Source organism: Alosa pseudoharengus, unplaced genomic scaffold, assembly GCF_046254945.1.
Source record: "Alosa pseudoharengus isolate Yale_2024_CS ecotype anadromous, Long Island Sound unplaced genomic scaffold, YU_APseudo_1.1 YU_APseudo_1.1_scf_15, whole genome shotgun sequence".
Taxonomy (NCBI): domain Eukaryota; kingdom Metazoa; phylum Chordata; class Actinopteri; order Clupeiformes; family Clupeidae; genus Alosa; species Alosa pseudoharengus.
Window position 1 is genome coordinate 5,620,325 of NW_027468620.1, and position 25,075 is coordinate 5,645,399.

Below are 25,075 nucleotides of genomic sequence, written 5' to 3' on the forward strand. Positions count from 1 at the left end.
CTTCAAGCATGTCTTGCCCACCCATTTAATAGGGACAAAAAAGAATTTATGAGCAAACTTTGAAGGTACATATACTGCATGACTTATGTCGGTCCTCAGTCTAAGAGCGGTCACCAATACTTCCCAAAACGGCAGTTTGTCTGCATTTTTCAATTTGTTTTCAAGAGAGATGTCCTTGTACGTTTCACAGGAGTTACAACAGGTTCTTGGGCTCTCTTGGTAGCAGACTTGGGAGACTCGCTCAGGCGCTGTGCAGCCTCAATTTTCCTCTGAGACCTTGTCAGAACTTGGTCTTGTGAGACTGATGGCTCAGGACTCTGTGTAGGGGAGACCAAACTCACAAAGGCTTTAGTAGGTGTTGGCTTCCTTGCATCTGCCTTAGAGTCACTGGTTGCAGTTTGCAAAGATTTTTCACCAGCTGAATTCTCTTTTTTGTTTGTGCTACCTTTTGGACTCCCAACTGTAGCCGAAGCGGTCCTCTGTGGTTTGGGGGACATTGATGTCTGCTGAGGCCTCTTTGGTGCAGGACCATCTTTACGGGCAGGTTCCTTCAATGCTTTTGTGCTGGTTGTCTTTGTGACCTTTTCTTTACCAGTAGGCCTTGTTGCACTCTTTTTATTCATGGGGGACTGCTGTGCCTTTTCTTTCTTTGAAACATTTGAGTCTTTACCCCCATTTCTCTTTGAAAGTGCCAGTTTCTGCTGGCTTGCTGAGGGCAACTTCTGCTTGGATGCCCCTTTGTGAGGTTCAGCCTTCTGGTCTTTGAGTTTCTTTGAATTCTGCTGTCCTTGCATTTTCTCCCGTATATGGGAGTACTTCCTCAGAATCCTGGCACTAGTTGGATTTTTCACAGCACCTGAGGTCTTCTGGCCATCAGCAGACTGCGCAACACCCCTGAAACTCTGAGGCTTGGTGGACATCCGAGTAGCAGTGGTTAACTGCCTTTTTTCTTTACTTTTTATGCAAACAGGTTCTAGTTCCAATGCCTCGGCAATAAGCTTTTGACTCTTAGCATTGCTCTTGACTGGGGAGGCAATGGCAAACTTTTTCAGGTGTTTCTTCAAACGCTCAGCCTGCATATGTACACCATGTGACGTCCCTGCCATAGAGGACGAACTGTGAAAGCATAGCTGCGTCTCAGATGGAAGTCGAGTGTTTACCTTTTTAACAATGACAAGGGACTTTGTTTCTGTGGTCTGCAAGAACCAGCGACAGATGCTTGGCAAATCAAAAGATTTCATAAAAAGCATCTGTACAGGGGAAAATTTATGTGGCTCTAATGTTCTGGGTTTTCGAATTCTTCGCTTGCTCTTCCAGATGTCTTTCAGTCTGTCTGCTTTGTTCCTTGATCTTTGTGTTTGGGGCCCCTCTTTGTCCACATGGACCCATCCTTTTTGCATTTTATCAAACTTGGTGTTCAGGTTCATAATTAGCTGTTGGTTTTCTTCTCCTCTAAGGGCCTCCAAGAACTTTGGGGGATTTGGTACTACAGGCCCAGGGTTTGGAATACTAGGTAAAATGACAGGCTTAACAGGTTCCTTTATTGGACCCTGCTTAATCTTTTCAGTTCTAAGTTTAGGAGGGGAGCCTGTAAGGTTCTGTTCAGAATCTGACGAAACAGCCCCAGATTTAGTTGGCCTGGGAGATCTCTGAGCTTTCTTGTCCCTTGGTGAGGTTGTGGGGCTCATGGGCTGGGGGGCTGTATTAGCGCTGCTACTTCTCAAGGGCATACGCCCAGAATTATCAGGGGGATTTCCAGTGGAAGAACTGCCATCACTATCAACACCTTGACTTCGGCTCCTCAATGGCATGTGCCTTGATTTTTCTTCAGAATTTGTAGGGGTACTTTGGGAATCCCCTGGTGTTTCCTCAGCTACAATGGTACCTGCACTTCTTAGAGGCATGTGTCCAGACTTTTCCATAGAAGATTTTGCAATAGGTTGATTCTTACTGCCTTCCACAGGGCCACTCCTGCTTCTCAAAGGCATACGTGCTGAGACTCTAGTAGGGGTAGTCACATAAGATGGGTCTGACTGAAGACTAACTGGTTCCATAAGACTATCTTTACTGGGAGGGTCATAGGCATGTGAATCTTCCAGTCTTGTCTGTTCAGACTTTTCTGAAAGTGACTTGTCTGTCTCTGCAAGCATGTCCTTCTCTGCAAGCACGTCTTTTTCTGCAGGCACGTCCTCAGGCACGTCCTTCTCTGCAGGCACGTCCTTCTCTGCAGGCAAGTCCTTCTCTGCAGGCACGTCCTTCTCTGCAGGCACGTCCTTCTCTGCAGGCACGTCCTCAGGCACGTCCTTCTCTGCAGGCACGTCCTTCTCTGTAGGCACGTCCTTCTCTTTTAGCTCCTTAGATGATGAAATCGGAGCATCAGTAACGTTTGATAATGGAGGAACTGCCTTCTGTTCTCCCTCATCATCAAGTGCCGGCCTTGCCTGCATTGACCTAAGCATTTTTCTAGTCTGCACCACGTGATCTGCTATTGGGTTCTCACATGGACTCAAATCAGCTGTTTTGTCAAATTGATGAATGTTAGACTGTTGTGTTTGTTCTTTACCGACCACTTCACTGTGCTGAGCTTCACTGTTAGATACATCACTTTCTAATGGTTTTGCCTTAACAGATCTCAAAGGGCGCTTTGTCTCAGGAGTCTTGGCTTCTTCAGTAACAGAATCAGAGACTTGTGCTAATGCGGTCTGATCGTTTTTCTCAGGGGTCACGGATATTTCTTCAACACCAGAGGCCCTACTGCGCAATCGTCTGTCAGAGCTGCCAAAGGTCCTTACATTTCTGCGTTTTTTCTGTTTTTTACTCTCTGGTGAACTCAAAACCTCTCTCAACACTTCTTTGTCCATATATGTTTCTGGGGGAGTATCTGAGCAAGTATATTCACTAGAGGGCTCATCAACTACTTCTTTCTCTGTTTCATCGCTGCTAAGGACAATGTTCAATTCTGTTTCAATGCCAGATTGTTCTTCTAACACCTCATAATTTTGAGTGACGTTGTCAGTCTGTTTCTCTAATGCTGAAGTTTCAGAATGTCCTTCTGTTTCAGCTGAAATGTCTAGATCAGTATTCTGATCCATCAACTCGTTATTAGTTTCTTTATCTTTCAAATTGAGGTCATCTTCCTGTGCAACGGATGACAATTCATCCCCGCCACAGGGCTCAACATCAATGTCTTCTGAAACAGAAAGTGGCTCAGGGGACTGCTCACACGGTGGATCTTCTTTAGTCATCTCCAATACTGGCTCTACATTTTCAGCATTTTTACTAATTGGTGCAATATCTGCCTTGTTTAGATCATCTCTAGCAGGTAGCTCCATTGACTGCTCGGAAAGTGGCTCTGCAGTGCATAAAACCTCATGTTGTTCAGACAGACTGCTCTTCTGAGCTGCTGCTGGTGCTGAAATTTCAGGGTAAGCTTCTACCTTGTCTTGGTATGTTGTCTGACCTGTCTGACTTGTTTCTACAATCACATCTACATCATTCACATTGGTCAACACATCACCAAGCATTTCATTCTCCGCTGAGGTCTCTGATGGTGTCGTCTGCTGTATGGATTCCCCACAACCTCCTGCAAATAGCATGTCCACTGGGGGGACACCATCAGGCTTGGCAAGGGCCTGTTTTGGAGTGACTAATGTGATGATGGGCATTGGTGCAGGACAATTGCCACTTCCATTTTCTGCTGATTTCCTGGCCAGTGTTCTTACAGTTCGGAGTTCCAGGTAATCTTCAGTTGACATGTGCCCTCTTATGCTCTTCCTGGCATTCCGTCGTGGTAACATTCGGTTCAAAGGCTCTAACTGACACTCTGTAATTGATTTCCCAATATAAACAATGTCACAATGACTATCAGGATCAATGCGACAAACAGAACCATCCTTTGTTCGAGGGAAGGATCCTCGTCTGCTCTTTCTAGCTGTTCTGGGTGTGTTAGGCCTCAGGACTAGTGGTTGCCGGGTTGGGATATCTTTGGTTTGTCCTGGAAAACCTTGATTGGAGTGTTGCAGATGTTCTGAGAATTCATGCCTATCATAAGATGGGGACACTCCAATGACCTCCAATTCACTGCTACTTGTTGTACACTGTAGTACAGTGTCAGATGCACACTGCTGTTCTTCTAAAGAGTCAATAGAGAGATGACCGCTTGACATCTTGTCTTTAGCTTTTGATTGACGTACAGAGTTGGTACTACTAAGTCCATGGGTTGACTGATATTGGCGGCTTACAGTTTCATATTCATTTGAACTAGTAAGAAGAGATGACAAAATGTTGCCACCCTCGATCCCATCTTTACGAAGATCCAAAAGTGAACTCCCACTCACATTGTGTGAATCAGGAAAGTAAGTGTCTTTTTCTAATGCTACCTTTTTGCTGTTCCCCTGAATTGCCGATTCCAACAACTCTGCTTTGCATCTGGCTTTGGAGGAAAGTGCAAGCGTTCTCTCAGGATGTTGGGTCTCTGAGCGTTCCTGACCAGCACTCACAGGTGTCTGTTCATCTGGGACTGCTCTTACAGACACATGTGAAACACTGGTTGAAGCCTTGACTTCAGTCTCCAAATATCCCAGTGCATCAACAATCTGACGCTGGTGATGCAAACAAAGCTTGGCCATAAATCGTTCTAGATCAGACGTGGACTGTTGATCTCTTGCATAAGCAAGACCCAGGTTGTGAGAGTCACTGAAAAACAGAAGGGAAAGACATACATAAGATAACTCTATCAATATTTGGCAATGCTTTGCAATAATAAGAAACCTTTTCTGAAGTAAAAAAAAACCTGCTGACTTACAATGCCAAGTCCTGTTTCCAGGAAAAAGGGTGGTTAATCAGCCAGTGAATTAAATATAAACTACTAGTCAAATGTTTGGGGTCACTTAGAAATGTCCATTCCACTCCATTATAGACAGAATACCAGCTGAGATCAGTTGCATTGTTTTTTTAAACAGGGCAGCAGTTTTCAGATTACATTATGTGCTTACATGATGTGCTTACATAATTGCAAAAGGGGTCTCGACTGTTGTAGAAAGAAATGGCTGATCTTTAATGCAATATCTACATTACCCATTATCAGCAACCATTCATCCAATGTTCCAAAGGCACATTCTGTTTACCAATCTGATATCATTTTAAAAGGCTAACTGAGAAAACATTGGAGAACCCTTTTGCAATTATGTAAGCACATAATGTAACCTGAAAACTGCTGCCCTGACAATGCAACTGATCTCAGCTGGTATTCTGTCTATAATGGAGTAGAATAGTAGTGTATGTGATAATGTGCAATTCCTTATTCTGCTTAAAATGTCTGGAGTTAAAAACAAGACTGTCACATTGCAAAGTTCTCATAAACATTTATTGAAAGAAAATGTTAAAACATTCATTTTAGTTGGTCTGTAATATTCCAGTGTAATAAAACAGTTAGATCCACTCTTTTGTGAATGAAACCACCGATTGTTTTCACATGCATTAATCAAGATGCTCTAGGGCTAGGCTAATTAATAAACAATACAGGCTAAAATAAAAATAAAAAATCACTTCAGCACATCACAAATAGAAACAAATAAAATATTTTTGGTAAGCAACAATTTCAAATAATACTTCATCTTTCTTAAACAATGAAAAAGGGCCAAAAAATGTCAGTAGCAAGTGCTATAATAAAATGCCAGTTACCGCCAAGATGCCCCACAAAAAGAAAAGAAAAGAAAAAAACAGACATAGGGCATACACACAATATTTTACAGTACAAAACATTGAATTACATACAATATGAAATGAGGTCCAGTGGAGCTCTGACCTGCCCGTTTCAAAAAACAAAAGGCCAAGGCCAGAATTTACACAGCTTATTATACTGCCATGTGTCATTATGAAGCATGATAACATTCTGGCTTACAGTGGTTCTAGAAAATGCATGAAAATAAATTATTTTCACCCTAAAACTGGGCCAGTATGCTACATCACTAAAGATGCCAGTGAACACAAACCAAAAAGTTCAGCATGTGAACATGTCATCGCATATCTGAGGTACTGCGAGCATCAGAGTTTGTTATATCCATTTGGCCAACATCTAACCTGGACAAGGGGGTGAATTCAAACAAGCACTTCAGTGAATGCACCTAACACTTCACAGCGGAGGGGAATTACCCTAGAGGTTTGACATCAAGAACATTTCAAAGCATCTTTTCAAAAATCTAAGGATTTTTGACATTTACATGCCAATGTAGATCTCTGTAATTCATCTGGCAAAAAAGGGGAACATCTAAATCTCTTAAGCCTAAAGAAAAAGAAAAAAAAAAAGGATTTTCTGTTAACAGAAACGTATCTGTATGAAATGAAATGTTAAGTATACTTTTTTCCTGAGGATGAGGTGTGTGCAAGAATCAAAGTTAGTTTAACCACATGACGCCACCTGGTTCTAATGTGCATTAACACATTTCAGAAAGCTCAATTGTGTGAACAATGCATAAAACAGTTAACAAAAACGTTAAATGCCAACTGGATAAAAGAAACAAAAGTCAAACTAAGCTCATTCCATGCCTCCAGGATATTACAGTCTGTTATTTTGAAATTCTTGCGTCTTGTGATTGCTATAACCTTGATCCATAATCAATTAAAGGTTACATACCAATGCATCTCATGACATATGGTATCTAAACTGTATGGCTTAATTCCACTCTTCAATAAAACATTAAGCTTACTGGCAGATATCAGTCTGCATCCTGTAAAATAAAAGGGATATACATGTGATGAACGTTCTTTTCTTGCTACCATGGTAGCAGAAATCGAGGATGAGAATGAGCATCAAAGACCTGACTAGATATTAGTCAACAAGTTGAATCCTGTAAACTATTGAATAATAATATTAATAACAATAATAAATTTGTGGAGATTTGTGGAATATTTCTCTTATGGAGTGCATTAAGTCCGCAATAAAAAATAAGACAAACAGAAACACAACATAGCAATGTTTTCATTTTGGAATATATTATTCTTTTGAAGTGCATTTTAGTTTGCCTCTTATCCACGCAGGCCAGGACAATATACCAGAAATATTAAATACCATGGTATCTGGACATACCGATGCAAGGTCCAAAGTATAATCACCGTATTGACGGTGTGGTTTGTTTAGACAGAGTCTAAAAAGTTGCTCATTTTTGCTGATGAACTTAAGCAGCTGTTTGAGGCCTTCGCCACTTGAGGTCAGTCAAATGGTATAATCGGTGTTCTATCTTCCTGATAAGCTTTAACTACAACAAAGATGCACTTGTCAAATTGAAACTGCAAGCAAATAAAACAGAAGGGGAGAAGTAGGGGAAAGCAAACAAACCACCTACACCAAAAAAAAAAAAGTGTCTACACAGTCTGGAAATATTTTGGTTTTATCCCAAATTACAATGTTGAGCCTGCCAACCTATAGAAAGCAGTCACAAAAAAGTACATCAGCTAGAGGTGGTAAAACACCTGGCTGCTCTTTTCATTCGTTTTGTTATCGATTAAGTAGCTTTGATAGATATACACGAAGAGCTAATATCTTGAACAGCTTTTTGTAAGTACACCACAGTAGCGTTCACTTCAATGAATTTGATTATTCGATTTGTTAAATGTATTAGAACAGGCATAATTTAATAAAACGTGTCCTTCAATGATTGATTAATTCCCAACCCCACCCCTCACCCACACAGACGCACTAACTTTGTAATATATCAAGGAATTCACCTTACATTGATTAAAACAGTTAATATACGCTATCTCACTCATGAGATACACACACGCATACACACGCACACAAACAGTGTTCTAACAATGACAATGTTTGAGGTGAGCTCTGATGCAAATATACACATACATTTGATACACAACATGTCAAAGCCTATATGTACAGTATATGAGGTATTTCAGTAATTCCAACGAAGTAGTAGGCATTCTGCGGATATAGATAGATTTCACATGAAAAAAAGGGTAGTCAACATGTAAGTATTGCACCGGTCAGCTAATTACTTAAATCTGTGTATATATATAAATAAAACTATGTATTATCCTCCTAATTATCTCTTAATTATGCAACTTGTGAGGCTACAACACCCAAAACAAAGCCATGATAGGAAAACCTTTACACTGATCTAGCCAAGTACGCTAGAATCCCCTTTCTAATGAATCACAGATCTGCCTTCATATATTAAAATGCAATACATAAATAATAAAAACAGTACAAACAACTGCATGTAGCTGTACAGTTTGAGATTTCCTAAGACCAAGAGGATAAATAAAATAACGTTTCAAAACAAACAAAAAAAAAACAGGATAGGGAAAGGAATAAAAGTGCAACCCCATTTCGCCATGCCCAAACCCAAAAGAATCCAAAGATTGTAAAACATTTACGACAGTGCCTTTAAAATATTAAGCAGCTCAAGAGGGAGAACATGAAATTTTTAGACTAAAACCTGAAACATTCACACGCAACTCCTGAGTGAGATCAAAATTAAATCACCAGTTCTGAGAAATCACATGTGTAAGATCCTCCGATATTGACTATTCCATCTGAGTAGTCAGAACGGTAGGATATTGTGTGGCTTACATGAAGTCTTTGCTTGTACATAGCATTCATAAACACAATGGCTGAGAGAGCACAAAGCAGGGTGCGCCTCTGCTATGCTCACCACCAAACATGCTACTAGTCCATCAAAAAAGTCCCATAGTGTCAAATGAAATATAACCAGCCATCCTTCGATACAAACCATGCATTTCTACAACCAAACTTTGGGGGACATTTAGTTACAAAAACCTCTTGCCTCTGACAAAGACAACTGGACAAAACACTGAGCTACAAGTGCCTCCACTGGCCACACACACCCTTCCTTGCAAATGAGTAATGCCAGAGGATTGTCATGGAAACATGCAGCTTTCCGCATTTAATTTTGAAGTCGTTTAGTCTGTTAGAGGTTTTTTTTTCTTTCTTTATGTCTTTTCTTCATCAGAGATGAGAAGTGAACTTAGACTTGCTATACATTACAAACAAAACTAAATATTTTGTTAAAAATATTTCTCACGGTCTTCCTATGGCCTTTTGAAGTGTTCAAAACACTCATCCTGTCTATTTAGATATTTGTCTTCATATAGCCTACAAGGCCGCTCACCTTTCAGTGACATTTTAAGACCCATAGTGCTGCACTAGGCCTTTTACATTATGTTCAAATTTACAACGTTTTCAGGAAACTCCCGACAGTCTTCTGGCGAAAGTTTAAAAAGAAAAGCATCAAGCATCACATGCAAGAGAGGCCATGTGCATCAATACTTCCCTACGATCTTCAATTTTGATGTAGTCAAAGGAAGGCTCTTTTCCCTGATGATTATTACTGAATTCCTGGTTCAGCTGAACAAACTGTTGAAAAGTGCGACTGCAAAAGAAAAACTGCCGTTGATGTATATAAAAACTCTGAGAATAAGTATAGAACATTCTGTAAGTAGTATTGACCTAAGGTACAGATATGAGGTGTATATGGTATGTGCTGTTTTAGGACACTTCACTTTGATACCAACAAGTTCTTCAATCATCCTTTGTAGGGGTTAAGTCGGTCTCCAATCTGCATTCTGCATTCGATATACAAACCCAACACCCTTTGGGTAAAGTGGTTCAATCGAAGTCTTCAGTGTTTTAGGGGCCATAGCAGCAACCTGACTTTCATCAGTGCTTTGAGTAAAAATTATGGCACAAAACAGTAGCAATAACCTGATCAAGATCCTCTAGAAAAGGAAAAAAAGAATGCCTAACTGTCATCACCTTAAGTCACGTAGTGTAGTAAGCGCAAGTTGTTAGAGAGTGCTTTTGTTATTTGGTTTGCTTGCCCCGTCTCCCAGTGGCAACTCAAATCCAGGATCACCCCCCCCCCCCCCCCCCCAATTGCCAGAATTCTGCTCTGTAGCAGTTTGAAGTAAAGGTCTCTCTCCTTTCTCTCTATTAAGGATAAGAAAATCTGCACTCATTTAAAACTAATCACTATTTTTGTATCTGCTGTCCAGAGAACAATATCATAAAAAATGTGTTTTGGTATTTAAAAATCCCTGCTTGGGCATCCTGCCCACATGACTGCAAAAGAAAAAGAGCCAACTCCCATCTGCTCTGTGAAATCTCTCTCCTTCACTCATCTTTGGAAACATCAGCGCTGGGTGATGCTTCCTCGCTGAGCTCAGGCGGCTCGCATTTCACGGCAACTTCCTCCTCGTGCTCCTCGGTCTTCAGTTTAAGCTTCTTCTTAGGTGGGTTTTTGAGTGTTCCTAGGCGCTCCTTCACTTTGTATTCCAGAGTGCTGTGAGGTATTCCATAGACGGTCTGGGCCTTCGAGACGCTCATCTTCCCGTTCATCACCACGCCGATGGCCTCCTCCAGGTTCTCCATGTTGTACTGCCGGTAGCGGCCCCTCTTCTTCCGGGGCTGCTTGAAGCTGGAGTCTACTTCTGGGTCAGAGGTCGAGTACGGCTGGCCAGATATGGCACGCTCTGCTTCAGACCCCAAGCATTCCCCGGCTTCGTCGTGGAGCCCCCCCATGCTCCCTCTGCGGCTGTGTTTGGGGAAGATGGAGTGGAGCTTCTTGCCGAGGGCGTCCTCGGAGTAGGAGCTCATCAGCAGGCCATAACCATGCAGGCTGGAGTTGTGGGAACTCCAGGACAGATCCATGCCTCTGACCTGAGGAATCTTGAGGCCCACGGGCGGCGAGTGACCCATGTCAGTTTTGTGCTGCAGCGACTTGAGAGCGGCAGGACTTCGTACAGGCACAACAGAGGTTTCACTGAGATCAGATAAGCCCTTGTGGTCATTCCCTGCAGCGTTCGGCGGGGGTTTCGAGAGGTTAAAAGGCGGCTTGGTCCAAGATTCATTCCTGAGTAATGGAGAGGGCAACGGTTTGGGTTTCAAGAGTCCCAGAGGTTCGGTTTGGCGTTCAGTGGCATTTCGGCCCGGCAGGTTCTGCTCGGAGTGAGTAAACAGTTTAAGAAGGGAAGGGTGGTTGTCAAACTCCCCAATCCCATGGTCCCGCGAGCTCCAGGGAGGCGGCTGGTCATCTGCATCTCTCGAGCTGTGGTCACATCTCGGGGAGATCCTGATTGAATGGAAGGAAATTGGTGTAAGCAGAGCTTGCACAGCTTTTTTTTTTTTTGTCTCTCTTTCTTTCTAAGGGAAGGATGGATTAGGGAGGGGGAGGATGTGGCCGCTCCTTTATTAGATGACCTTGCCAGGGTAACATCACTCTTTTTTCCATTTGTCAAGAATTTGCTCTGCTGAATTACAGGAGGTACAAGACGGCTCCAGTTACTTGGAATTAGTTTATTTGGCTTTTTTTGTCGTCATATTACATAAAGAATGACTCAAACAAAACAAAAACAAAAGGAGATCCAGTTGGAAAACAAACTAACAAGGGGACAAAAGGGATAAAAAGAAAACAATAATAATGTTAGGAAAAAAGGATAGGCTAAAAATCCAGCAGCAAGGTTCAGTGAAGCCAAGGACTGAAAGAAGTATGTTCTGCAGTGAACATGAAACACACACTCAAGTGCAGCTGGGAATAATGACGTTACCACTAAACAAGCACAGCTATAAAAGAGTCAGCCAAGGTACAGGGAGAAAGTTAGTGTCCACCAAGAAGGGTGTTAGTGAAGGGGGGGGGGGGGGGGGGGGGGGGGGGGGGATGCTAATGTCTATCAGTGGCCATTTTTTGCAAATGATTATGGGAAAACAAGTGACAAAAGAAAAACTCCACCACAAAACAAGCTACTCCTTTGATTTGGAGCGGGGATAGGCAAGAGAGAGGAAAATTGATTTGTAAGTATGACAGGCATTTTTTCCTTTTCTGTTAGACAGCATTACTCTCACAGTAAGGCAGTGACACTGTATGTAATTTGGCTTAAATAAGTCTCCTTAAATAAGCCTGTTTTTTTTTTTTCCTTGTATTATTCTATACAATTCATGTGCCCACTTTTTCCAAAGTCAATTTAATTTCCAGAAGCACATATTTAACTTTTGTGCAAACAAGAGGATCTTAATCAGGCTAGAGTATGGAAAAAACATTTTTTTAACTCAAAGACCATGAAATGGAAACTCTCCATCTCTACCAGTAACACAGAACTTAAACTAATTAGATCAGTTCTGTAATGAGAGAAAAGTTGTCAAAGTTGTTCGGTTAAGGGAGAGATGATAAAAAGAGGCAAATCAAAAAGGAAGTATTTGAAGGATTTTTCTATTAAATAAAATGACAACAGAACAAAATCAGAATAAAACAGTGGACAAACGGGAAAATAATACAAAGAGGTGTGAAATATGACAACTGAAATATTCACATTACAATGACATGGCTGTTTCCAACATGTATTCCCTTTCTTAGAAAGTCACTCAGATGTGACTGCACACCGTTCAGAAATGTGCCCTTAGGGCAAACACAAGGTGTTGCAATGCAGTATTCTGCACCCTAGGTAGCCCTCTGAACCCCTTAAATCTAAACAAAAATCACTCAGACTTATTAAAAGAAAAAAAAGAAAAAAAAAGCATTACAAGGCAGTTTTCAACTATCATACATGTAAAAAATATATGTTTTAAGAACAGGTTTCAACTTACCCCTTAACCAAAGGCGCAGCAGGGGTTCTGACTGATACAGCTCCTCTGTTCCGGTTTTTCTTGGTTGAGAGATCAAGGACACCATCTAAAGACATAAACACAGCCAAGGTCACCGAGGCTGCCATCATTCACTTGCTTAACAACATTTAAAGGCAAATTCAATGTCAAATGAAGTGTGTCTAAGCCAAATCAAGTGAGTCAGCCAAGTGTGTGGGGTCGGAATGTCATGGAATGACATGGGACAGGAATTCCAATGGTGGAACCTATTCACATTTAGAGATTTCAACTATGCTTATTAACCCAACCAACTTGCACTACAAAACAGACATACACCAATGCATACTCAGTGTTTCCCACAGAATTGAATTGTATTTGTGGTGGTAGATCAAGGGGGGGGGGGGGGGGGGGTAATTTTCTATTGTGATAACCTCGACAACCCAACAGTATTCTAACATAAGCGTAGGGATACTGCTTCTTATATGCTTGCACATAACTTAATTAGAGAGAGAGAGAGAGATGAAAAGGATATCATCACATATAAATTAGTACGACATAGAAAATCATTGTGTGGTGGTCAATGTTGATATTGTGGTGGGCCGCCACAAATAAGTCAATGTATGGGAAGCACTGATACTGGAACAGTGGCTTTTATATATAGCTGCAGCATGTTCCAACTATAGAACTCGCCCCTCCCCCACAACCCAACCCCGGACACACCTTGCTCACAGACAATGATGTCGGGCCTCTTGACTGTGAGGTCGAGGGGAGCTTCCTGTTCCGCCATAAGAAGCTGGCTGAGGACAGGGTTCCTGGCCGATGTGAGGCCGGCCAGAGCGGGAGCAGCAGGAGCCGCGGGAGCCGGTGTTTGGGAGCGTGTGGTCAGCAGGCTTTGGTCCGAGGTGCCGTTGGGCTGGGGTGTGCCCTGAGCAGAGCTTGTTTTTGAGGTATATTCGGCAGCGAACTGACGGATCATTCGCTGCATTATTTCACGAGCCACTACAGGAATGTCCGGGTCTGAGAAGCTTGGGATGTCTACAATTGGGGAGACGACAACAACAAAACAAATGGTCTTGATTCAATACAATTTTTGTATTCCCGATACAAATACATCACTTTCTACTAGGGGTGTAACGGTACACAGAAGTCACGGTTCGGTTCATACCTCGGTTCGGACATCACGGTTCGGTACGAGTTCGATACAATGGAGGGAAAAGCAAAACAAAAATGCAGAAAGCATTTTTTTTGTACATGTCTCAGGCTGTACCACCTAGTGTCATACAGTCTCTTCCCTGAGTTATCTGCAACAGCCTGAAGTGTGTAAGATGTAGGCTAAACAGTACAATAAGTACCCAGACTCCATCTGTAACTTGTAAACAAAATAAGACAATCAGCTATGAAACTGAAAATAGGCCTACAGCATCTCTTATTTCTGAAAGTGCAAATTACATAGAAAAATGATTGAAATGAAATCCACTTAAGCAAGACCTTCAACATCTGTGTTTAGTTGTATATGGAAGGGTATACAAGTGCCTCAATATTTTTTTTATTGTGTGTAAAGTAATAATCTAGCCTACTAACTGTGAAAATATCACACTATTTTGCCTTTTAAAAAAAAACGAAATTGCTCCTTTCATTTCATAAAGACTACAACTAGAAGTCACGTGACTGCCCTTTGACGTTAACTCACCGTAGCATGGTTTGTTTATTAGCCTGGTTAGAGGGGATGCATCCCCTCTATTGAAATCCGAAAACTTCTTATTATTACAGTGCATGAAAATGCACTGTACTGTTCTTCCTAGGCAACTTCTTCTTCTTATTACAGTGCATGAAAATGCACTGTACTTTTCTTCCTAGGCAACTGGTTTGTTTATTAGCCTGGTTAGCGTTGTCACTTTATTTTACTGTCTATGCACTTAACACTACCAGCTCCTCATGTGAGAAGTTACAAGTTACCCCAACTTAAAGGTAATTACCACGCGATTTACATAGCTTTCTGTCATTACGAAATCATTTAATTTAAGCCATAGGTTTTGGCCCTATTTGTATGTGTATCCAAAGGCTGCTGAAGCGCAGGGGAAGTTTTTTCCCCTCGTTTCAGTGATTGGTAGCCTACATCATCTGGGTGATGGCTTCGAATATGTGTAGCATTTTTTCCACTCACATACCCAACAACTGCTGAACAACGCCGACACACAGTTTCATCTTATCCACCACTCTTTCGCCTGTACTAACGTTACTGTAACTGAAGTTCTCAAACTTGCGATATTAAAGAGACCAGCGGATCCTCTAACTCTTGTGGGTCTAACCTTAGTGCTGCTAATGACTGACGGACTCGACCGACGACCTGACAAAAAAAACATAGGCGCCAATCAGAGCTTCAGAGCTAAGGCGAGGCTACAGATTAGCGTTAGGTGTCGCTAAAGAACTCCCGTAACTCTCGCTACTTAACAGTAATTGCGCATTACATTAATTAATGCGCACACGAGTTTTATGTATTTTTATACCGTGTATTCTCCGTGTAAATTCATGCACCGAACCGTGACGCCCGTACCGTTTCGGTTCAATACGAATACATGAACCGTTACACCCCTACTTTCTACTTACCTTACCTAAAACTGTTCGATTTCTGTTACAACACATGAGATAAAACAATTACAATAAGATTATATACTAGCTAAATGTACATTTCCACACACAATATGATGTACCTTTCCTGTGCAAGACTGCATTGAGGAATTCCTCTGCTTCCCTCTCAAGGTTGTTGATATTGAATTGATCTTTAATGAAGGACAATGGTCTTGCCACACTGCCCAAACTGTCGTTGTTCAGGCCAAGTAAGTGTTCCTGTAACAGATGATGAAGAGAGAGAGAGATAGAGCAGAGGTGGGGGACAGAGGTTAAGGATGTTAGACATTCGCCACCAGGCCTTTTTATATGAGTGTGCTCCTGGAAGCCAATGTATCTGTGAAGCAAGCAATAAAAGAAAGCAAACAAAATGTTCAGTCTCAATTGCGTCTCTCTGCCGTCTGTGTGTTCGTCATGGCTATCGGATCTTTCAATGAGGTGGAAAACCATGGATGGGGGTGCGGCGGCGGCGAGTAGGCCAATAAATGGGTTGAATTACATCCAGCCATTTCTACACAACACTGGGCCACTTATAAAAGAAATTATTATGAAGGTGAGGGGGATGGGGAGAAAAGGTAGCACAGAGACAGAAATGCAGAGAGGAAGAGGACAACAAGGAGGAGGAGGTGGTGGGGGGAAATTGAAAAAACACTGAGGCAAAGAAAAACTACCTTGACTTTCTCTCGTCTTAAGCGGCAGAAAAGACAATTTTCATCAAATGACCAATCTGACACACCTTCAGGCTGACAATCTGCAAATCCAAAAGAGAGGGGACAGATTTGAAAGACAGCAATAAATAATAAACTGGCTCTCACAAGAGAGAGACCCGTATGTTGAACAAAGGTGGTCAAATGGTGATTTGAATGGATGATGCTTTCACTACTTCAATAAAAATCATACTGTGAATTGTTTCAGTTCATACATCGTGACACACTGAAGATGTCACACTGAGACTGGAAGATAAATGTTATGGGGATATGGTGATATTTAACAGCAATGTGACATTAATGACTATCGATGTCAGGCCACTGCTCAGAGACCTCACTTTTGTCTTTTATTTATTTATGCATTCTATATTTTATCAACTGAAAAAAGTATCTCACCTAATATGGTTCAGACAGATTATAATTACAAGTGTTGACACTGGTTGGTTTAAAAATACAGCGCGGTATCTGTCGATAGCTATATGGAGAAGTCGTTGTTATGGAAACACCCTCTGGTATTTCTGCTCACTGCTTGGTTCATGCGATCACCCTTATTGCAATGGGGTGTCTGCAAATCCCTGCAAATGATATATCTGATATGGACATCGGAATGATTACTCCAATGTCATCTTTTTTGGATCCAGTAAATCAACTCCTTGGTAGGATTATGCAGTGACATCAAATTACAATTCTCACCAACACATAACATCTTTATCTAGCAAAAGGCCATTTCCATCAATACAATAAATACAACACTTAAGCACAAGTCAAGTAAATGTAGGCCCAGCCATTGTCATGGCATGACAATCCTTCTGACCTTCAGTCATTGTCCTGCTGCCATTCAACATCAGAAAAAAAAACATGCTAAATGGTGCAGTAGGAGTATTTAAACCACCCAGGAGGCGGTAGCTCCAGGGGAACAAAAATGAATGGTATATCAGTTAGGGCCCAAACATGACCAAATCTACTGGCACGAGTTGCGATGTCATGAAATGGCATGGGTCATGTGACTGGAAGTATTGTCTCTTACTGGTGGTCACTACCCAACTGAATGTCAGTGATGAACAAAAATCTGCACTTGGTCAAAAGAATCTCTTGTATTGTCCTCGCACTGTTTGTCTTTTCCAGCACTTGAGCAACAGTAAGTCCAAATAATGGCCAGCATTGTCTGCACCACAAAACACATTGTCAAAATATCTGAAAGGACTGGACTTTTACACTGGCACAACTCCAGCCAAAACCCAATCTCGACATACAAACAAAGCGTCTTTCTACCAGCATGGCCTAATGGGGCCACCCTGCGTGGAGAAGTGAATGGATAAGTGTGCCAGATGTTGTGATAATGCCCCATTGTGAGCAGTACCTCATGGGCAAGACCATGCCAAATTAGACAGTATGACAGCATGTTACACAAGAAATGACACCAATAACAATGTCTGTTGGTTTAATGGCAATATGACAACTAGAGGGAACTTTTAATGTCAATGAGCAAGGAGAAATGCTAATTAGCCAAAGGCAATGATATTAAAATATATACATCTCAATATTGTATTGTATGTGTTTTCAGAGATCTTCAGCTAATCAACCGAGATATGCTCCACTGATGTAACAAAGGGAAAAGAGCTATGTAATTATGTACACAATGCACTGACGACATGGGCGATGCAGGACAATCTGTGATTATTATTTAACTACTGACAGCACAGGAAAGGGTATTTGAGCATTATTTTGCCAATACATTTTAGATGACAGCAAGTATTGATAGGATCAGTTGGTGCATTTCACTTCATTCAAGGTTATCTGGTTTTCTGAAACAACAAAAATATGAAGGGGGAAAAACACCCACTACCTGGGCTAAATTGGTCATGAAGTGCTGTCACAATCTTGCATTTTGAATTCAAAATGGTGGTCTCTGCATGGCCCAAGTCAATACATCACCTCTTTAACCCAAATAGCCCTGCAATTAAGTTCTGGTTCTGACAAGACTCTCGCAGCATGACTGCAGCTACCACCTACACCACTGAAGCAAGCGCTCTGAATGACAAGCAAGTTGTCGACAACTGCTTTCAGAGCGACTCTAGCCTCTTGAAGTGTCGGGTATTCTTTATTCCGAATGTACTGCAGACAGAATTAAGCTTGTGCGACTGTGACAGGCAAATAATAAATATGACTGCCATTGAACCAGCTTGTGTGATGCTCTACTCTGGCTGTGATTTTTGACGTACAAAAAGTGGAGGTGTGGCCTGTTTACACAATCAGATTGACATTTTTTGACCACTACCACACCCACCCCAGCTCTTAGACACAGGACTTTGATCAACATATTTTTCTCTCCAGTAAAAAAGGAAAATTATGAGATTTGAGTTTTGCTCTATACAAGACCAGTTTTCTTTTGTCTATAAAGGATAATGCATTGCCACTTTGGGTTATCATGACATATCTGTGTATTTCATATCTAAATTCAGTGTGCTGATGATGCCATGTCACAAAAGATGAGATTTTTCATGACATGACTCACTCACCTTTAAATAATCGAAGGTCCTCTATCAGCCTTGACCCAAACAATCCTTCCAAAATGCTCTCAAAACCTGTGGTGGGGGAAACACAGGTCATTCACAATCAAATCTATCTGGTTGCATTCTGAACAACATTAGATGCCAGGACCATTTCCTTTAGACACTAGTAATGGTGCATCTTCATTATATTTATGCATCCGGACTCCTGTGAAAATCCATGCTGACTAATCTGAGACAATCAGACTACTACAGGCAAGGCAACTGGATGTTTCGTCTTGGGGGGATTGGTTAGAGCTTAATGCGAAATCATGACTACAACAGTCATCATGTCACAGGAGTGTGCTGGTTAAATGTTAGTAGTTCTTCATGTCGCCTAGCAACCACTTCAACCTCAACTAGCATTCTTCATGGTAGGGATGGGGGGTAAAAATCGATTCATGACAATATGAAAAAATACACGCCTATACATCAGGAAAACATGGCTTGTTATTACTGAAGAAGCACAACTGCAGGGCTCGAGAGTATTTGAGGGGGGTGGGTGTTTATTCAAATTAATGCTGAATTGTAACCAGGGCTATACATGCATCTACTACCAAGTTAGACAGAGGGGTCTTATATTTTCAGACCAATAAAGGGTTTACTGAACACGGCACCTTATAGAGCGCCTTAGGTTTGAAGCTACATACAATGTGGCTACAAAAGGTTCTTAAAATGCTGCCAGTTTTTTAATACATGGATGGACAAATGATCCCCCCCCCCTTGTTACTAGTGTGTCTAATAGGCATTCACAAATAACACTAATGTTATGCTTTATTTGTATTATAATTTTTTTTTTGTTCTTATGTTGATATTTCACGGGATACCCAGCAGTCTACATATGTGTTGCTGTTCCAATTATTGCTAAACTGAGTGCACATAGATTGCAAAAACCCAGACCCACATTAGCGAGTTACAGTAGCTTACCATTACATTTCAATACAGAATCCCATTTTGCCATACATAATGCCAAAAACATAATCTGCCATCCTAAATTGCTTTACTTTGAACAAAAGATTCATCTGATCAACACAGATGTCAATAAAACAAAAATAAAAAAAGGCTATTTTAGGGTTCAGCTTTCAGTCATTCTTCATTAGCGCAGTCCTTTGTAACTCAATGAATTAACAGCCATACCCACACTGTTTACACTCATCATTTGGGGGTTATGGTGCTTGTCTTTATTCAGTTTTCTTGCCGTTTGTTTTTTGTTTACCATGTTCCACGTGGCCGCAGATTAAAAAAAAAAAAAAAAAACTCCCAGCTTACATTTCACCATCATCCCTCCCCTACTTTTTATGATTGGAGATTGACGTTTCTGACTGGATTTACTGAAAGTAGAGTGAATTCAAACAGAACCTCTCACAGTTTGGCACAAAATTTCAAGTCATAGCAATTGTCCACTTGTCCATCAGGCAATTACAAATGTAAAATAGCTAGACCAGACTCAGCCTGCATCTGCTTGCCCCAGGCTCACGGGCAAACCATTTGTCCATCCCTGCACTATAATTCCTTCATTTGACTATATAGGCTAGAGCTAGAACCTTAAGATGAATCAGATCAGAGATCCAGTCCATCTTTGAATAAAACACCTATCGTAACACCTCCAATTATCACCCATGTCGTTCGAAAATTCTAAAACAACAATGTTTTTTAATACTTTAAAATAACATTTGAAGTATTAGCCATAGGTGTGTAGATTTGAACAAAATCTGGTTTGGTTCTTACCGGGGCTTTTACTGCCTGAAATATCCAATTTTGTTTACCACGCTCGGAGGTTAGTGCTGGCCTGGTGGGTCGTCTACTTACACCCTTTCACACGGCACATGAACGGTTCTCGTCGCTACTTCAAAATTCCACTGAAGCGCCAAGCGGATTTGTACACGCAGCCTTACAATACTGTTTACAGCTCTTCGAGTCACGGTAAAATGTCATTTTTGGTACATCGCTAATTTAGATACACCAATGGTGTGGGTGCTTGCGTTTCTTTCGTCGTCCGCCGTCTTGGTTTGTATAGAAATTAATATTAAGTGACACATACACGCAAGAGGACGGAAACAGAGGGCTGGTGGTAATGGGGGGCGTTCCGATACACTCTTCACAGCGATTACTAGGCCTACAGTTTTGAAAGGACGAATACTTGTAACCATCTCAGTATTTGTATTACATCACTGGCATGATTGGGAGAGAAAACAAATGACTTCATGATATGCATAGTCCACGTAAGCCTTTAACCGACACACCTCTGCAAATGACTGACACAAAAGCAATATACTAAGCTATAGGTCTAAGTATTCATAGAAGGCAGACTGCCGTGCTGTTGCATCCAGAATGTAGGTTAAGCACACCCAAATGCTGCTGCAAAAATGATGTTAAGCTAATTATGAGGCTACCTCAGCGGCAGCTGCTTTCAACCCTATCAAACTGGCAAAATAATCTATTTGAACAAATTACATTATTTTGGTAGAGGTATAGCCCAATTAAAATGGCAGTTTGAAAAATATATCTAGCCAAAAAGCTAATGCAATTAGTAATCCCTAAACACTAAGTGAAGAGCCCACATTTACTAAATGCTAACTGTATTAAAACAGCACAACCTGCCAAGCATTTTTTGGGGAAATGCCCTATACAATTCTCTGAGTATTGTAAGAGCTTGAATGCATAGCCTGATTGCTCTCTTTCACAAGCAGGCAGACACATTCATTTTAAATAAATGCTTTCCACCGAAGCTATCCAAGCATGCTCCTCAAGCATTTCAGGCTCAGAGGGAAAAGTAGGTCAACATCCCAAGTTTGACACACCAGGCTTACATCAAAGTTCTTGAGGAATTCATTTTTGAACAGTTTTCATTTGCAGCACCATTGGAGGGACTATTACAACGCTGATAGAGAATAAAGCGTAGACATACTTCTAAAATACAGATCTATAATCTTTTACAAAAATGTGTAACGTTTGACACAGCCTCCCACCCTTACACCAATGCTATTGAACAATCAATCAGCGTTTAAATGTGTTCTAAAATGGCACAGATGAACAGTGCAAACTGTATGCAGTGACAAATTCCACCCTCCCCTTAGCCCAGACATGCTTGAAAATTAATTTAATTAGGCTAAAAATTCAATCAAGCTTTTTATATTCATCCTTAATTCTGCCACTGAAAGATGAGAATTAGAACCCTCTGACTAAAGTGAAATATGCTCCACTGCGGCTAATGTAAATAATTCTGGAGTTGTTTGAGATCTACTAGACTCTAGAGGTATTGATGAATTTTTTTAAATATTGTCAACCCAGTGAGAACAAAACGCTACACCCAAGAGATGTTAGATCAACATTGTTTTTGTAGCCACTTCAGCACCGAACTAGACAGGCCTGACACCATGGTGCAGTTGTGGTCCTATACAATATTGACTCAAATTGATAACATTGACATATTTTACATGCCTCAGGGTAGTGTGGCCTAGGCCTACAGCCATATTTTTCTGGTATTCAAAAAAGAAAAAAAATGTCATAAAATAGACTCATGAAAGCTAGGACAGAGACAACAAAGACGTTTGAATAATCTTAAAAGAGACCAGAAAATGAGTTGCCTTCAAAAACACCATGTTCTTAAGGGCACATGTTTTATCATATGATCTTCTCATGAAGTGGTGAGGCTTTGACTTCCACACAAAGAGCCTCATTGAAATGGTGAATGTAAAGTTATGCATTCCTATTTGTGCAGGGTGGGGTTACGTTACGGAACTTGAAACATATATGAAGACATAAGGTTTGGACAGCCCCAAATTCCTTTTCAGTTTAGGATTTCCTTGTAACAAGTCAGATAACAAAAGAGGGAACTGACTAACAAACTCTCTAAATTTAAGGAGTTTACCACTGCCAGTTACCTGAAGCTTGAGAAAATCCTGAGTGGGACTTATATTATCAACATGGGTATGAAATAGCAGGCATAGGTTTCTGCGCTATTTCTACAACTAGATGATAATACTGTTGCTGTGCAACCACCTGCAACGCGACATCCTGTCTGCACAAAAACAAACAGTACAGCTGAACACAAAAACCTGTAGTCTAACCACACATAGCACAGCTCAAAACTGTGCCAAAACTTACCAAAAACAGTGGTAAGGAACTTATAATGTAGTCTAATACTGAGGGTGAGCCTGGGGAATGATGAACATCAAAGCAGGAATCGGACTAAAAAAAAAGTGCCTTTTGAAAAGAAGAATTGCACTCTTGATATACAGTGACTAGCAATGTCTAGAAACTGTTCTTAGACAGTCAGAAAATTCTGATCTCATCATAATCTGCCTGATGCATCCAACCATTTATGTAGCTTGAATCAAACCTAAATATACTCATTCATGCATGAGTAAATTGAATTGCTTCATATTTGTAATTCATAGCATGATCGAGTAAATCTCCCACCATTGCTTGGCTGGCTTAATGCTGCATTTAAACAAACATAATGATGCATCTGCCAGAAAAGCCTTTAACATTTATAAGCATGAGTGATAAACATTTTTCCATTCTTGCTGTTTTGTAAAACTGCTCCTGGACCATTCCCTTCTAAATCAATAACAAAAATGCAGCTAGCTGCCTAGTTCCATCCAACAATTTCTTTGACCTACATTTGCAATACAACAACTAAAACCAGAGCATGTTGGCAGAATCTGACATGTCAACTTCAAGTCTGTCCAATTATGACAACTTGATTTGTGATTACAAAGGACAGCTCAAAAACCAACAAAAAGGCCAGACTGAAAAGACCAGAACTCTGACAATGAAATATGGCAAAATGAGTGAATTAGCGAGATCGTGTTATAAGTAGAAAAGGTTCAAATGTTATACTCAACGAAATATTATAAAATGAATGTATGTGGAAAGCCTAAAGGATTACGGGTCTAAAGTGACAAAACTACAAACAACCATGTGTGTTGCAGCAGTGATTTGTCATGAATATTAAATGTGCACTACTGTGACGCCAAAATTTCGCGGGGGTTACGATGTAGAGGGCTTTTCAGACCAAAACTGAAAAGCCAAACAAATACATCGGTTGTTGCAACAGAAATCCTATTCAGAGCATGTGTATCTGGACTACATAGCACATTTCCAAACAAAAGCCATTTGTGGGTCAAGTGTTTAACTCACACAAAAATAGCCGTGTGCCCAGTGCACATTTTAAACAACGGCACTTTCTACTTTAATAATTTCCCCTAAAATCAATTGTGCACTTCAATAAAGAAAATTCAGCCCATTTAAAAACTATAGGTTAAACACTATATTTACAGATCTTACAGATCTATGTCCTATAAGGAACAACAAAACAAGTGGAGTGAAGTTAGCATGAAATATTACATTACAATGCAACACAACGCTTCCGACTTATCTGGAAACGTGCATACCCCACCCACCCCTTCTACAAAACGCAGTTGAAAATACAAATGAACCGACGGCCTTTCTTGTGGTTATTTAATGTAAAGATGTGTGGCGTAAGTACAAGTTAAAGAGTTGCACACCACTTACTCTCAAAAATGCCATTTGTAAATGTTGGAATAATTGACATGCACTGGCAGCGTTGACAAATTGCGATACAATTACCGTTAGCTTGCCGTTAAGTATATTGAACGTGACTTAAGACCACTTCCCCCATTGCAAACGCGAACACACCCCAAAGCAGATGGGAGAAAATCCAGTTTGGCAAGTACAATCTAAGCCACTAACCCTGAGCGTCAGTCAAAGTGCAACGAGTGTCGCCCTCCCCCCACTAATATAGCTACAGTACACAAGAAAGAAAAGGGGAAAAAACATATCACATGAGCGCGCACACAAGCAAAACGAGTGTTCGAATATGGCAACGTTAGTTTCAGCCACCGTCCCTCACTAAAAAATCTTAACAATCGCTTTATTGACGTCGTGTATAATCACTCTCCAGTTGCAGCAAGGAACTTCAAGGAACTGATATAATATCCCTCACAATTAAAGGGGTTAAAACCACCCACCGAGCATTTCAGATCGCCTACAACACAAAATGACTGTCAGAAATAGGAAAGATAGCGCCCTGCTGGGCGGACAAACTGTGCAATACGCTCGCTGAGTGAAAGTGCAACGATATGTAGTTATATAACTGGCAACATTATCAGAATTTATGAACGTAGTCAACGTTAACGTTGGCGTATGCGTTTGCTTGCAATGCTAATGATACATTCGTAATGTTAGTTGGCTAGTTCGCAAGCTAGCTAACGTTAAATAGCTAGCGATTCCGATCAGAGAACAAATAAACAAATACGACCCTTTAACACACGGGGACGTGTGCATTAGTTTACACGTCTGCCTACAACCACCTTACCTACACATTGAATAAGTTTATACCGCCATGAATCAAGATCCTGTCGAATGCCGCGTCTCTCGATCATACATTGCTGCCTCTTGCACAGACTCGCCATTTTCTGTCGACCGATACGTGAACGCGCACGCTCACAGGGTTATTTTACGTCGCCTCAAAGTTTGTGCAATCTGAATGGCTGCTAAATACAGTGTATGACTAAATATCTTACCCTGTAAGCTACCCAGCTACGTCCCTTTAATTA

General features: G+C 41.0%; 1 protein-coding gene across 4 annotated transcripts; it reads right to left on the bottom strand.

Annotated features, from left to right (window-relative positions):
• LOC143124065 (ligand-dependent corepressor-like) lies at positions 1-24,931 on the bottom strand. Of its 4 annotated transcripts, none has more exons than XM_076285339.1 (7): positions 24,835-24,931; positions 18,462-18,527; positions 15,907-15,986; positions 15,319-15,454; positions 13,328-13,642; positions 12,611-12,695; positions 1-4,695 (listed from the first exon to the last, which is right to left on the bottom strand). In XM_076285339.1, the coding sequence occupies exons 1-7, from the start codon at positions 24,929-24,931 to the stop codon at positions 150-152; spliced, it is 5,325 nt and encodes a 1,774-aa protein (XP_076141454.1). In that variant the 3' UTR covers positions 1-149. The 4 variants fall into 4 exon arrangements, with proteins under 4 accessions (XP_076141454.1, XP_076141456.1, XP_076141455.1 ...); XM_076285341.1 differs by having other exon boundaries at positions 24,839-24,920; XM_076285340.1 differs by lacking the exon at positions 24,835-24,931 and adding an exon at positions 24,012-24,823.
• Positions 24,932-25,075: the final 144 nt, after the last annotated feature.

Coding starts and splice junctions, on each gene's coding strand:
- LOC143124065 (XM_076285339.1), bottom strand. CDS start 24,931: ATGGCGAGTCTGTGCAAGAGGCAGCAATGTATGATCGAGAGACGCGGC. Junction 13,643..15,318: donor TGCAGTCTTGCACAGGAAAG/GTACATCATATT, acceptor CCCCAATTGTAG/ACATCCCAAGCTTCTCAGAC. Junction 4,696..12,610: donor GCTGCGCCTTTGGTTAAGGG/GTAAGTTGAAAC, acceptor TCTGTTTTTCAG/TGACTCTCACAACCTGGGTC.